This window comes from Numida meleagris, chromosome 1, assembly GCF_002078875.1.
Source record: "Numida meleagris isolate 19003 breed g44 Domestic line chromosome 1, NumMel1.0, whole genome shotgun sequence".
Taxonomy (NCBI): domain Eukaryota; kingdom Metazoa; phylum Chordata; class Aves; order Galliformes; family Numididae; genus Numida; species Numida meleagris.
The window spans coordinates 120,693,248-120,706,928 of NC_034409.1; the positions used below are offsets into that span (position 1 = coordinate 120,693,248).

General features: G+C 41.7%; 2 protein-coding genes across 9 annotated transcripts in view; one reads left to right on the top strand and one right to left on the bottom strand.

The window, feature by feature from the left end:
* GPM6B (glycoprotein M6B) overlaps positions 1-11,999 on the top strand; it is a 112,501-nt gene extending 100,502 nt beyond the window's left edge. For 5 of the 7 annotated variants that reach the window (XM_021410349.1, XM_021410384.1, XM_021410347.1 and 2 more), the window contains 5 exons: positions 2,628-2,784; positions 5,718-5,889; positions 7,439-7,512; positions 7,815-7,880; positions 10,092-11,999. In XM_021410349.1, the coding sequence (XP_021266024.1) occupies positions 2,628-2,784; positions 5,718-5,889; positions 7,439-7,512; positions 7,815-7,880; positions 10,092-10,241 (619 nt within the window). In that variant the 3' untranslated portion in view covers positions 10,242-11,999. Of the gene's footprint in view, positions 1-2,627; positions 2,785-5,717; positions 5,890-7,438; positions 7,513-7,814; positions 7,881-8,480; positions 9,633-10,091 lie in introns of those variants that run through there. The other 2 variants (XM_021410368.1, XM_021410359.1) reach the window with 1 other exon arrangement.
* Positions 13,116-13,681, bottom strand: part of OFD1 (OFD1, centriole and centriolar satellite protein) — a 28,701-nt gene continuing 28,135 nt past the window's right edge. For both annotated transcript variants that reach the window (XM_021410284.1, XM_021410291.1), the window contains one exon: positions 13,116-13,220. In XM_021410284.1, coding sequence (XP_021265959.1) covers positions 13,175-13,220 — 46 coding nt within the window. In that variant the 3' untranslated portion in view covers positions 13,116-13,174. The remainder of the gene's footprint in view (positions 13,221-13,681) is intronic.

Here is a 13,681-nt window from a genome sequence, read left to right on the forward strand (position 1 = left end):
AGTGAAATGTTAGGGGGTTTCATATTCCTGAGGTTTCTCAGAGAAGCCTATTTCACTACCTGTGGTCAGCATCCAGCCCCAATGAAGCAAATATCCATTTCCTTTTAACACTGAGGAGCTAAGTATGGATCGGTGGTTTGGATGCGTGCCGCTCTTCCCAGCACCAGCTGGGCATTAGGTATCCCCTGTGCTGAGCAAGACTTTGCACAGTTTTTTCTCATCTGCCCCTAAGACCCAGTTTTTAGGACACCAGTTGAAGACTTTTGTATTAGAGTCCAGTCCAATGCACTTAATTCTCCATTTTTGGAAGGGGCTTCTTTTTAGCCACAGCCTCCCTTTTAGCTCTTGTGGACATAGACCTGTCAATCTACAGGTACTGAGCCTGAGACCACCACAGCTCACCTCTTCCATCCTCTGAGAGCTCTGTCAGCATGCCTACAGCAATGTTTTGGGGCTTCTCTCCCTCCTGATGCCCAAATTCAGGATCCCCTGTGACCACATACACCCCCCCCCCCCCCCCCCCCGGCTAGACACTGGATCCTCTGTTGTGTGAAGAGCAGGGACATGGCCATTAGCATAAAAATTTAGAGAGAAACAATGAGCAGCTGTTCTTAGAATTTGCAAATGAAATTGCAAAAGTAGCAACAACAGGCACAAGTTTTACATTTTGGAGAATTGTTGACAAGATTTCCTGTCAAGGCAGCCTCAGCAGCTGTGGGGGGCTGTGCAACTCTTACCAGAGAGCTCTGGCTCTGTGGAAGCCAAACAAGAAAGGGCAGGGAGATGAGGTGGCAGAAAAGGGCAAAGAATTTAAGGCCAAGAGATGTAAATTCAATGAAAAATATATTAGTGGTCTACCATTTGTGGAATCGATTTTTGGCCTGGTTTCATGCTGCTAATTTTTAGTAACATACGTAGAGTCTCCTAGACTGTTAGTGACTGTGAAATGAATTCTGTTATTGTTCCTCAAATGAGTTAATTTCTTTATGCTTTACAGTGCAGGTGCAATGGATTTATCCTGTTATTTTGAATCAGTTTGGAAAATAAACATAAATGCTACTTCACTTCCCACATGTAATTTTAAATGATCAATATCCTATTTTGATGCAAGAGGTGTGCGTTCTGTCTGGATAATGCTTAACTATGTAAATTGTGGTAATCAGTTTTCTTCAAATGAAGCTAAATCATGCAGGTGTTCCTTGGAGATGCATATCTGTGCTGGCAGCCAGTTAGGGGAGAGTAGTCAGAACTGAAAAAACATCTGAGGAAAGACATACATATATTTACTCTTAAAAAAAATAAAAGCAATATGGATCTATAAAATTAATCTTTCTGTTCTATGAATAGCTTCATCCAAAATTGCCATCCCAACAAATATGTGTATTTTTTAAAGAGTATAAGTCGTGGGGAACTTAGTGCTAATGATAATTCTTTACTGTGAGGGTGGTGAGAGACTGGAACAAGTTTCCCAGGGAGGCTGTGGATGCCCCCACCCTGGAGGTGTTCAAGGCCAGGCTGGATGGGGCTTTGAGCAACCTGGTCTAGAGGGAGATGTCCCTGCCTATAGCCAGGGGGGTTGGGACTGGATGATCTTGAAGGTCCCTTCCAACCCAAACTATTCTGTCATTCTATTATTCTATGATCAAGTGTGATTTTTGGGGACCAGAAGAAATGTTATGTAGAAGATCTGCCCTTCTGATCCTTCAAAACAGTCAGCTTCATGCACTGAATCAGTGATGAGAGACTGCTAATATTATAAATGATTCCTTCTGTTACCTGTTCTAGCCAGAGTAAAAATACTTGAGTGTCACTGCCGATGGTAGATTTCTAAGGAATCAAGAGCCTCCTCAAATAAGATCCAAAGGGAATGCTTATGCCATGTGCCTTGTAGCCCTTCCTCTGGACATTTCTAGAGTACCTCAAATGGAAGGGCTGCCTAAATATTTCTTTGACGTTTTTAACGTTTACCTGCATTTAAGGGAGCTCAAGTGTGACTTAAGGTGCTGAAGCAATCTGCTTGCTTGGAAGTACCCTCCTGGGCTGTGGAGAACTTTCCTCAAGAGCACTCACTGCAGACAAGTGTCACTGAATTTACAGACATCTGCAAACACATATTAACTGGATTTTACAGGTGGAAGTGGTGAACTTCAGGGACTACTTCTTTCCCACAAGCCCAGGGAACCAGCACAGAACCTGGCAGTTCAGCCAGCAGATCAGCTCCAGCCTTTTCTGCCTCGGTGCTCTCTCCCTGTGCTGGAGATATCAGACATTCCCCGAGTCAGGTGTCTGGATTGATCACAGGAAAACACATCTCCGTGGTGGAGGCATGAAATGGAGGCCTCCAGCTTATGACTAACAGCACTCAGCACAGGATCCACAGCACGAACAGGAGATGCTTGAGCAGATGCAAGACTTACGAACATCAGCAGGGCATGCATGTGGCACTGGGGCAGTGGGTGTAGCACCCTCCTGCAGCCCGCTTCCTTCAAATGCATTAAAGAGCCCTGAACTGTTTCTAAAAAAAAAAAAAAAAATGAGTTGTCTCATACCTGTTATGATTAGGGAAAACTTGCTTTGTTTTAATAGGATTGAAATCTAATTGCATCTTTTTTTCTTTTCCATTGTAGAATACAGCTAATGCAGTATGTAATTTATGGCATTGCATCATTTTTCTTCTTATATGGAATAATCCTTTTGGCAGAAGGCTTTTATACAACAAGTGCTGTGAAGGAGCTGCATGGAGAGTTCAAAACAACAGCCTGTGGCCGCTGCATCAGTGGAATGGTGAGTAGTGCTGGGAGTGGGAACAGTTGCCATTCCTTGCTAAAACCCATCGGGCTAGGTTTGACTCCTGTGTTTTTGAACCACAATGTTGTGCTGCTGCCTTTAACTCCTTATGGGTGGGCAGAGCCAATCCCTGCTGCTGATCCGTCTTTGGACTTCAGGGATGTTCGATCAAATCTAAACTCTTTATGTTGACTTTTGGGGTGCTTCCAAGGCCTCCCCCTGCTAAAGCTGAACTCACTGTTCAAAATTCATGGAGGCTGCTGATTTTGAAGCCCTCAGTATGAGACAAAATTGAAGTTGCACTTTTGAACGCGACGTGCACTAACAGTGGTAAGGGCAGACTGTAAAAGGGCTGTGGTTTGCAGAGCTATTTAAATAGCAGACTGCAGTGCCTCTGACTTCCACGGTCTATTCTCCATGAGGATGTCTGGATCCTTCAAACAAACAGCAATGAATGAAGCTTCACAACATCACTGCACTTGAATCAAATATTTCCGTCTTGCTTTTGCAGATGGCAAAAGAGATACAGGCATAATAATGAGTCTTTTTTGCAAAGCTGAAACACTTAGAGCCTTAGAGTTACAAGCCGTTCTTCCCTTCAATATTCTTCTGTATTAGCACAACGTTTTAAACAAAGTTTAACTGAAAATAAAACTTCAGATTCTCACCCACGTTGCCCCCTAGGGCGTACTCCGCAAGAACAGCGACGTAACTATGTTTCTGAGACAGGATTTCAAAGCTATTTCTGAAAATCTGAATTCAAAGCTCGTAGTTCTGGAGGAAGATAAGCAGTGTGACAGATCGCCCATGGGAAAGTGTGGGTGAGAAGAGCAGAGGCTTTTGATGGGATTGTTGCATTTTAACATACAGCCTATATCCTGTACTTAAAGAATATGTACTTTCGGCTGGCTAAATACAAAGAAGATGCGTGTTTATTTTCATGAAGGTTAACAATTTTCCGCTGTGCTGTTGGATACTCACTGAATTTTTCAAGAGCTAACAAAAACAAGGCATCTGATCATTTCCCAGTTAAGCAGCGATTCTCTTATTCTTTTTCTTGGAAAGTATCTTTACCGTGGAGCAAAATTATGTCTAAAACAGCATTTTCCAAAGATGCAAAATACAGTGGAAACGTAGACATATGTGCATTCCATTACTGTGGATAATTGCTTCTGCAGTTGGGTAGTTGCAAGCACATGATTGTCAGCTGCGTACACAAATACCAGTGTGACACACAGAAAAATCACACGGTTTGCGAGCAGAAATAATATTTTTGCAGTCTGGTGGCTGCAGCTGGGTGCAGACAGCAGCTTTTGGGCATCCAGTGGTTTTTCTGCCAATTTGATCAAGAACTTCGACATTTTCCTCAGCGACATCACTGAGCTGGGGGCAGTCCCCTCCATGTCGCGTAGGATTATTACAGGAGACAGACTTCTGCCTTGACTGAGCTATTTCTCCTGGCTGTGGTAACGCACAATAACTGTTTCCAACAGTTTATCTCTATTACATGAGAGATTGACTGTGCTTTTTCCTAGCTGGTTTAGGTGTTGAAGGCTTCGTGTTCTCCTTCTCACGCACATTTCAAATACACACATGCAAGCCTGCGTTTTATTCATAGCATAGCTACAGAAATCCTTTAAACTGATCCACTTGGTTGATACTGAAAGCCAGTGAGAGATCTTCCGGTATATGGCACAAAGTGGAGTATTTCAGTTCAGTGGTATATAAATTCAAGACGAGCTGTGTTTTTTTGGGTGTTTGTCTTAGTTTTACAGGTACTTCCAAATCCCCACGTGTCACCTTCTTTCCCTACAAAGCCTGACCAAACGCTGAACCACTGCTATGAGATCTCCAGCCTTGTTCGCTGTGGCTGGACACACCTCTGAGGATGCATTTGGGTCCAGGCTGGGAGAATTCCCCCCATCAGAGCTTTTCCCATCCTTGCTGCGCCGGCTCACAGGTTTCACATAGGAGTACAGCATCAGTGTTCTGCTGCAAAGTAAAGCCTTCCCACTCCACCTAGAGTTAAATCACGGTGAGAAGGGAGCATGCGAGATGTTAAAAAGATTCCCCGCTTTGCAAGTTGATTCCAAACCCTCTCAAGGAGGGGCAAGCTAGGAGCTGACGCCAGAGCTCTGAGTAGTACCTCACTCTAAAACTTAACATGGAAGAAGAGGGAAGAGAGAGGAGGTCCAGTGGGAGAAGGAAGCTGGAGATTTCCAGAGCAGTGAGTGCCATAGCTGGTAATCTCACCGAAGAAAACGCAGGTAATTTATTTTTTTTAAAAACAGAACACAAACCAGCAAATTTCAGTGGGAAAATCCATGATCCTCTCTAAGGTGAAGTAAGTAATTTTCTTCTTGGCAATGTATATTAGATCAATTCCAGCTTTCTGATTTGTAATGAATGTGGTATGTTTTCAGAAATAGGTATTCTCAGCTGTTACATTCAACATTGATTTCAGCAAATCAGAGAGTAGAGAAGAGCTCTGTAAACACTGATTCACTCTACTGTTGTGATTTGCAAGTTGCATGGAATTGCTGCCATATTACAGCTAACAAAAAAAAATCTTTATAATGACTCCTGTTGGTATTCTGTCAGTTTTAGCCTACAACCAGCATCCCTGCCTCACTGAGACTCTTGAGAAATGAATGGGCTGCTCGCTCAGGAGGCCGCACTGTTTGTTCTAGCAGCCTGATGAGAAAAGAAATGCCTGAATTACTTTCTCAGTAGCGCTGAGAGCAGCAAAGTATTTTTAAGCTAGGGTTATTCATATGCATGGATATAAGAGAATATTTTAATGGAAATTAAATCCCTTATTACTTAATTTCTGAAAGTATTTTTAAAGACTATAACGAAGCATTTTTAAGGAAAATTCACGTATTCTTTTCAAAGAGCAAATGTGAAGTGCGTGTCTTTTCTCTACCCAGTTTGTTTTCCTCACCTACGTGCTTGGAGTGGCCTGGCTCGGGGTCTTTGGCTTCTCTGCTGTGCCTGTCTTTATGTTCTATAACATATGGTCAACTTGCGAAGTCATCAAATCTCTTCAGATAAACATGACGGTTCCAGGGGACCAGATCTGTGTGGATATCAGGCAATACGGTACTTATTCAAATCCTGATTACATGCTTTATCCTCTCTCCTTGGTCTGTCTTCAGTAGTTTTGTTTCAGCTTTATCAAACGGAGCAAATGCAAAAGCATCTTGTATCTCTGAATGTGCTGTTACTTTTCTAATTAATTCAGATTACATTGATCTCTTTCCAGATGCAATCAGTTCAACTGAACTGGCAAGCCATTTATCTAAAATGATTCCACAGCGGTTTCCAATACTATAATATTAGGTGTAAAAATAGATCGGCCTCAAAATAAACTGCTTGGAGGCAGAGCTGAGAGATAACCAGATTCTGTTTTCTTGAACCTATTTGTATATATTTTTTCTTAACAAAAGGCTGTTTTTACATAATGCCTGAATTGTGCTTTAACAATTACTTTCAGATAGGATGAGAGGGAATGGCCTCAAGTTGCGCCAGGGGAAGTTCAGGTTGGATATTAGGAAAGATTTCTTCTCAGAAGGAGCGGTGAGGCAGAGGCACAGGCTGCCCAGGGAGGTGGTGGAGTCACCATCCCTGGAGATGTCCAAGAACCACGTGGATGTGGCACTGAGGGACATGGTTAGGGGGCATGGTGTGATGGACTACGTGGTGGTTGGACTACATGACCCTAGTGGCCTATTCCAACCTTAATGATGCAATGATTCTATGAAAAGCAAAAACCTGTAGTGAACAGTCTGCCTCAAATATTACTGAATTTATACTGCTAACTAATCACTCACAGACAAGTGGCTGCTTGTGCTTCCTTGCTCCTTCCGCTCTGGGGGCAGCCGTAGCTGAAGGCCTTCAACTGTATATTGCAGTTGCAGGGAAGAAAGTGGCTTTAAAGTAAATCCTGTGCAGTCTTTCTTTCTGAAAGCCATACCATCCTGAGATGGTATCAGTGACCTGCTCCTGACAGAGCTGCTAATTCAAACCAGCTGAGTTTGAAACGTAGGTTATACTGGGGAGGCAAAGCGCTGCTTTCCTTTTTTGAGCCATGGCTTCTGCTTAAGCTTTACATCTGTTAGGGGTCTAAAAGTTTAGGTTATTTTAAATATTCAAGATCCTGTTGACTTTTCTGATTTTCAGTCATGTAAGAGAAGTAATTAGGAGCATGTGAGGTATGGCAGACCAGACCTCATCGCAGCTCTCACGTACTGCTTTTTTTACCTACTTGGTGGAGCAGAACTTAACCTTGTAAGGGATTGCTGTCCTGAATGGTGCCAGGTGTCTCGAAGATGCAGATGATCCCCTTCAGTCCCCAGTCAGGGATCAGGCAGCTCCAGTCTCATACTGGACCTGAAGTGCATACACCGACCATTTGGCTGCCATATGGGAAAGCCACATCTGAGAACACAGCTTGGCAGGAAGCCTTGGTATAAAGAGAAAGCGCAGTTTGAGTGAGTTAATTCCTCCTGCCAATTCACAGCTGTACTGGTCAATGTGCGGATGCCCAAAATGGGAACGCAACTGGCACGTGAGAAGAAGAGACGAGAAAGGAACAGAAAGTGTGTGCTGATTCCTCAAAGTAGTGATTTCTTTTGCTGTACTATTTCAGGTATTATCCCATGGAACGCTGTGCCTGGCAAAGCCTGCGGTCCAATCCTGGAGAACATCTGCAACACAAATGAGGTACACAGACACCTCGTGTGTGACTTCTGCCTCCAGGTCGCTGAGGCACAGGGCAGTAACTAACCTGATGGCAGTTTCTTGAGGAAACTAATACTAGCAGCATAAAGGGATTGATTTAAACAGAATATTCAAAGTACTCTGCGCATCCAAAAAATGAGTGTTTTCTAAACATTCTAGTTTTTTAAAGCTTAGAGCCCTTTGTTATGAAGACAGCAAATTTTATTCTTTACAATACCTGAAGTGCATTTTATACCGTCCTCAATTACTTTAATTAAAGTGTTTTAACATGTTTTTCTCCCTAGTTCTACATGTCTTATCACCTGTTCATTGTGGCTTGTGCTGGAGCTGGTGCCACTGTCATAGCGTTGGTGGGTAGAAATTTTTACTTTTTTTTTTACTGTAGAATGTGTTCCTTTCAGGCTCAAGATGCTTTAAGACCAAATTTTATGCATCTTTAAAATAGTGGTACTGCACAGAAAGGAGGGCAAGCTGCAGTCATCTGGTTATTTGCTGCTACGCTTTGGTCATTACAAGTTACTTCTGCTTTAGGAAGTCGTCTTAACCCACCCACTCTATTCTTAGGAAAAAAATTCTTCACGTGTCCTTTTAAAATCCCACTTCTGCCCACTATTGATGTTTTTATGTCCACCATTTCTTTTCATTCTTGTAGTTTGTGGGATCGATAGCTTGTATGCTCATGTTCTTATGTCTGGACCCAGGCAGTTTGACTGGTCCAACCCTGCAGTGCCAAGTCCAGGTGTAAGAGTCCCTGTTCTTTGGCCAAACAGCCTTAGGCCTGTATGCAGATTCTACTCAAGGGATAAATGGCAAGTAATTTCTCTTGCATCTTCACCCTGGAAGAAGCTCCAAATAGCATCTATTGTAAAAAGTATCGACAGTTGCCCAAGTGGGCTTGAGCCGTCACCTTGTTGTGTCTTACTCTCCTGTATTTTGTTCTCTTCCACCAGCTGATCTACATGATGGCTACTACATATAACTATGCTGTTTTGAAGTTTAAGAGTCGGGAAGATTGCTGCACTAAATTCTAAATTGTATAAGCCCAGTAAAGAGCTGCATTGCGTAGCTTGAAAAATACCACTGACACCCTAGGCTAAAAGTCTAGCTTTCTGAATTTTGTTACAGTAATTGTAAATAGCTTCAATAAGCCTCATTCAGCTTATCAGATTAATAAAATGACTTCTTGTATATGAACTATGATGTGGATGAGATCTGGCTATTCTGTCATGTTGAGAGGATTCAGTTACTGTAGGACTGTTCACGAATTGTTCTTTTGAAGATGGGATGATTTCATTTGACGTCTCCATTTTGCTTTCCAACACTCTTCTCTAAAACAAATACCCTGGAACAGAGTTACTCATTTACTCTTCTTGTGAATGACAACTTCAAAAACCTCGAGCATGCAAAATATAGACGATACGAAATAAAAAACGAGTCTCTTTTGGCAGAAATGAGAAGCTCCAGTACTGTGAATTAGTTGGCTGTATTTCTGGTGCGAGGATGATTAAGTTGATTATTTTCTTTTACTTCGTTTCCAAACAACTGCCAAATCACGCTCTCTCTGGAAGGCGATACATCCTGTATTAGCTCGGCGTAAAACAATCACATTCTGGTTTTGGGCCCCAAGCTAGTAAGAAATAACATATAAACATATAGTTTCTTATTGTGTGGCTTGCACTTTAGTAACTGATTTCTCAGTAGCCAGATCTCAAAACTGTAAGTATGACTGCACAGGAAGCAAAACCATGCATAGAGCATAGAGACTTTTTTTACACTGTTGGGGGGAAGAAAAGGAGACGTGAATTAATGTTTTCAGATGTAGATTTTTTTTTTTTGCATGAAGTGTGGTGAAAAGAAATTGGGAAGAGATGAATTCACAAAGTGTAATCCCCACGATTACAAAATCCAATCGCTACATGTAAGAGTTTTCACCTGAAGTTAGACAGTGGGAGTTTAAAATGTAGTTGTAACAGTACACAATTAAGAGTTCTTAACCCAGAGCTTGCATGCTTTTGCTTAGTTTTGGACTCGTGTTTTGTTGTTTAACTTTTCCATGTGTTACTGTAGCCTTGTTCACGTAAATAAAACTGTTTACAAGTTCAGACTTTTTTCAGGGGGAGGGTGGAAATCTCATCTGCTTGTTGGGGGCAAAGAATTACCAGGCTTGAATATACATAAGCACCACCACCTTAGGAAGCAGTTTTTTTCTGAGCACCTCTTAGCTTGCAGGTGATCTAAATTGCCACGTGCAAACAAACATGTTTTTTTTTCTCACTTCCCCCCATTCTGCATTTTAATTGATCCGTACGACTCCGTAGCTCATTTTGTTACTGTGATACTAACTTTCTCTAAGTTGTGAATAACCAACCTAAATATTAGCATGCAGAATTCTAGAGACCTTTGAAAATAGCCTCTGTGCTTGTTTTAATAACGGAATGCTTATTAACGTAGAGTAACTTTTTTTTTGGTCGTTATTGTAAAGGGCGTCTATTAATCTAACTAGCAGCTTGCTTTGCCTCTTGACATGCTCACTAGCCATCATGCTCACCCTTCTCTTCCAGATCCACTTCCTCATGATACTGTCTTCTAACTGGGCCTACTTAAAGGATGCAAGCAAAATGCAGGCCTACCAAGATATCAAAGCAAAAGAAGAGCAGGAGCTTCAGGATATCCAGTCTCGGTCAAAAGAGCAACTCAATTCTTACACATAAATGGTTGCCACAGTAATTCAGCAGAAGAATTCTGTAGCTCTGACAAATCAACAAATAGCTGCTCTGCAGTACAGATGTGTGTCTACCAAACAAAATTATAGAGAAGTGTAAAAGCTTCACGTTCAAGCTCCTGGAACACGTTCGTAGGGAAATCTTCCCATGGGTAATCTTCCATCCTTTCATACAGAGAATGGAGGTTTCATTCCAGGCATTTTAAAAGGCAACACTTCACAGTGAGGGACCAAATTATTCTTCTTTGAGACTTTTGGTATTTAATATTTGACATGCGGCATGAATTCCTGCACAACTGTGGCGGGTGCTCCAAACCAGCAAGCAGTAGGGACTTGCGCAGCCCTTAGACGCAGGCACGTGTAAGACGCGTGATTTAGGATCTCGGTTTATAAACCAAATGAATCTGCGGCTGGATGAGGTTTCTGACAGCAGCTCGTGCTTATTTGAGAGCACAGCTGCTGCAGCATTTCCTAAGCTGTAGTAGGGCACTCTCTGAACAGTCTTTACGCGGGCCACAGGAAGAGCCATCTACTTTTGTGCCACACTTTTTTACGATGCGGCAGTCAATCCCCTGTGCTTACCCCAGTGTTGCGCAGCTGTCCCAAGTGTTAATCTTTTTATTAACTATTTAATGGAATGTAGACGCTTGGATCTGGATAATGATCCCCTTCTTTGAAAATAAATGTCAGCTTTGCCTTAATATTTATTTTCTATAAATGTCTTAGCATTTATATAGTGGCAGGAGACCATTATCCTACATTTTAAGTGAAAAGTGTTACCTTATTAAAATGACACTGATGTGACTATTCCACATGAGCAGATGAGGAAGTTTGCAGAGTTTTACACAAACAGTAACAACGACAGCCATAAAACAGAACACAGGATGTCCACCTTTCTCTATCTTGGTGCTTAGCGAATTTATAGTCAGTGCTTACGTGTTTTCCTTTTTACAAATTAATTAGCACAGTAAGAGAACGTGGTGTTCAGAAAACGACGACACAAACCGGTGCCATCTTAAAGTCATTTCCCATAGAAGTCTGCCTTCTAATTAATGTTTATTTCAGAAGCTTTCAGTGATATCTTGAGTATTAGTGATGGTATATTTGGTGTTTGTTCTATATGATATATATATATATATATATAAATGTTGGGGGAAAAGTAAAATACATCATTCGTTTGGGGGAAAAAAAAAAAGAGTATTCAAGTCATACCCATGTTATGCTGGCGTGTGGTTTGATAGTTTTGACTGCTTGCTGAGTATAAGTCAAAGGAAGCACAAAATTTCCTGAAGTCGGAATTAAAATAAGAGGCATTCTGGGGAGGTTTTAACTTCAAATATGATTTCCTTTTTGTTCAATATTGAAGTCTGATTTGACAGTTTAAAAGGGGGGCAAAGTTGGTCGGTGTAGAGCAAATATGACAAATAGCCTAGTGTATGTTCTTACCTGTTGCATGAAGGAGACATTTCTACGGCAATGCAGGTGATGTTCTAGCCCAGTGTTTGCATAAGGGTCACAATGGAGGCAGTGTCTTAAAGCCTAATTCTTTTCTAATTCAGTGTAGCTATTACTGGGAGTTTTTGAAGTTTTGTTTAAGTAGTCTAATATTTTTATGTAAAGAGCATTAAATTTTGCTATGTATAAATTTTTGTAACCTAACAGTGAATCAATATTTTCTATCAGTGCCAAGGGCTTCCTGTAGTTACATCCAAGTGTTAAAATAAATATTTGTAGATAATAGACAACACTCGTGGTATGCTTATTTTAAACAGACCTGTAGCTACTCTATACTAGCGCATCTCTGTTTTATTATCTCTGTCTGAAGCGAAGCACATTCTGTTCATTGTTGTCCATTTGGTAATGTACAGCAGGAGGCTGCCCTGTAGGTGTGTGCTTCAGCGTGGTAAGTCGGTGAGTTTTCCTAGCATTGGGTACTGGTAGTTATTCCAGGTCAGCGTAAAGCAACGAGTGCTATCCAGCCCCTTCCAGCCACCAGGCAAAATGAAGCTCTTTTTGTAAATTTGGCAGCATATAAAATCAGTCTAGCCCGTAAGTGGTTTTTAATCTTAATTTCAAAAAGCAAAGTTTGTCTCATTTATGGGATGCAACGTTTGAGAATCCAATGAATTCAAGACAGAGCTTCAGCTTTTGCCCCTACGTTCTGTCAAACTTGGTTTCACATTCTTTTAAGTTAGGTGAGGAGAAGCAGCCTCAGCACACTGCAAGTTGTACTATACGCTGCCACCCAAAATTACTTCCTTGATAAAGATATACTGTATTTTATACTGTAAATAAAGTTTAATGATCTTGCCTCTACCCTACCTACAAAATGCAAAGCTTAAATAAAGATGAGTCAAATAGCATTTTTATTTGAATCTCTCCATTCTGGGCTGGTGAATACCAACAAAGCAAGACACGAGATAAGGATGCTTTAGAAGTGTTCACTTCTGCTGCAGCAGTAACGGCCAAGTCAACATGGTTCTGCCACACAAGCCACAGGTCTCCACCAGGTGCCTCTAAAAACATGTAACAGCCAAAGTGTAACAAAAAGTTTGGTTTTCCCTTTGACCTGCAGTTGGTAAGTGGTGGGGAAGGGGTGGGAGGGGAGGAACAACACCTCAAAAGCCATAGAAGGCTCTAGAGCTTCAAGGCCAAGGCCATCCCTCTGGACACACCCATTTACAGTGCTTCCTCTTTCACCAAGCACAGGGGGCTCCTCCCGCATCAGTAACGCAATAGGAATCACTCTTGGAGCACAGTGACTGAAGCAGTGGGACCTCAGTATCAGCTTTATTCACTTCTAATGGCACAGCCTGCAATTCCTGGGCCTAGCATTCATTACGACTTCCTTTGCAGCCAGAAAGATGTTATAAAAACATTTTTATTGTAGTTAAAAACAAAAAAACAAACCGTTGCTGTTGATCACCAGAAGTTGTCATCATCATCTCCGTGAGAAATGCCTGCAGTGCTGTATGCGGGACAGGAGGGGAGGAAAATACTGTATGAGTCTTAAGTAGCCACTTATTTTAAAGATACACGTTTGTTTTAAAGAGAAGGTTAGAAGTTCAGCACAAAGTAAGAGCCTGCATGCAATTACTGCTTTAGCTGATGTCCATCTATGCTGTTTCTGTGAACTCAATTAGCAAGCCTTTAGCAGTGAGGGTCTGGGCCACCTCCCTTTCTGGCAGCACTCCCCTCTCAAACTTCTGTAGCACTCACTCTGTGAAAAGAACACTGGCCAGGTGTAATTCAGGAGAAGCAGCATAGGCGCTGGTCTGTACAACAGCACTTCAAAGGGACAGATAGTACTGAATCCTATGTATAGCGTGAGTCATTCTTTAATGCACTCTATTTCTTCCTTGGATACATTTTCAGTTGTACATCTTCAAATGAATTATTGGATTGATGGGATATTTTTCCCCTATCAAG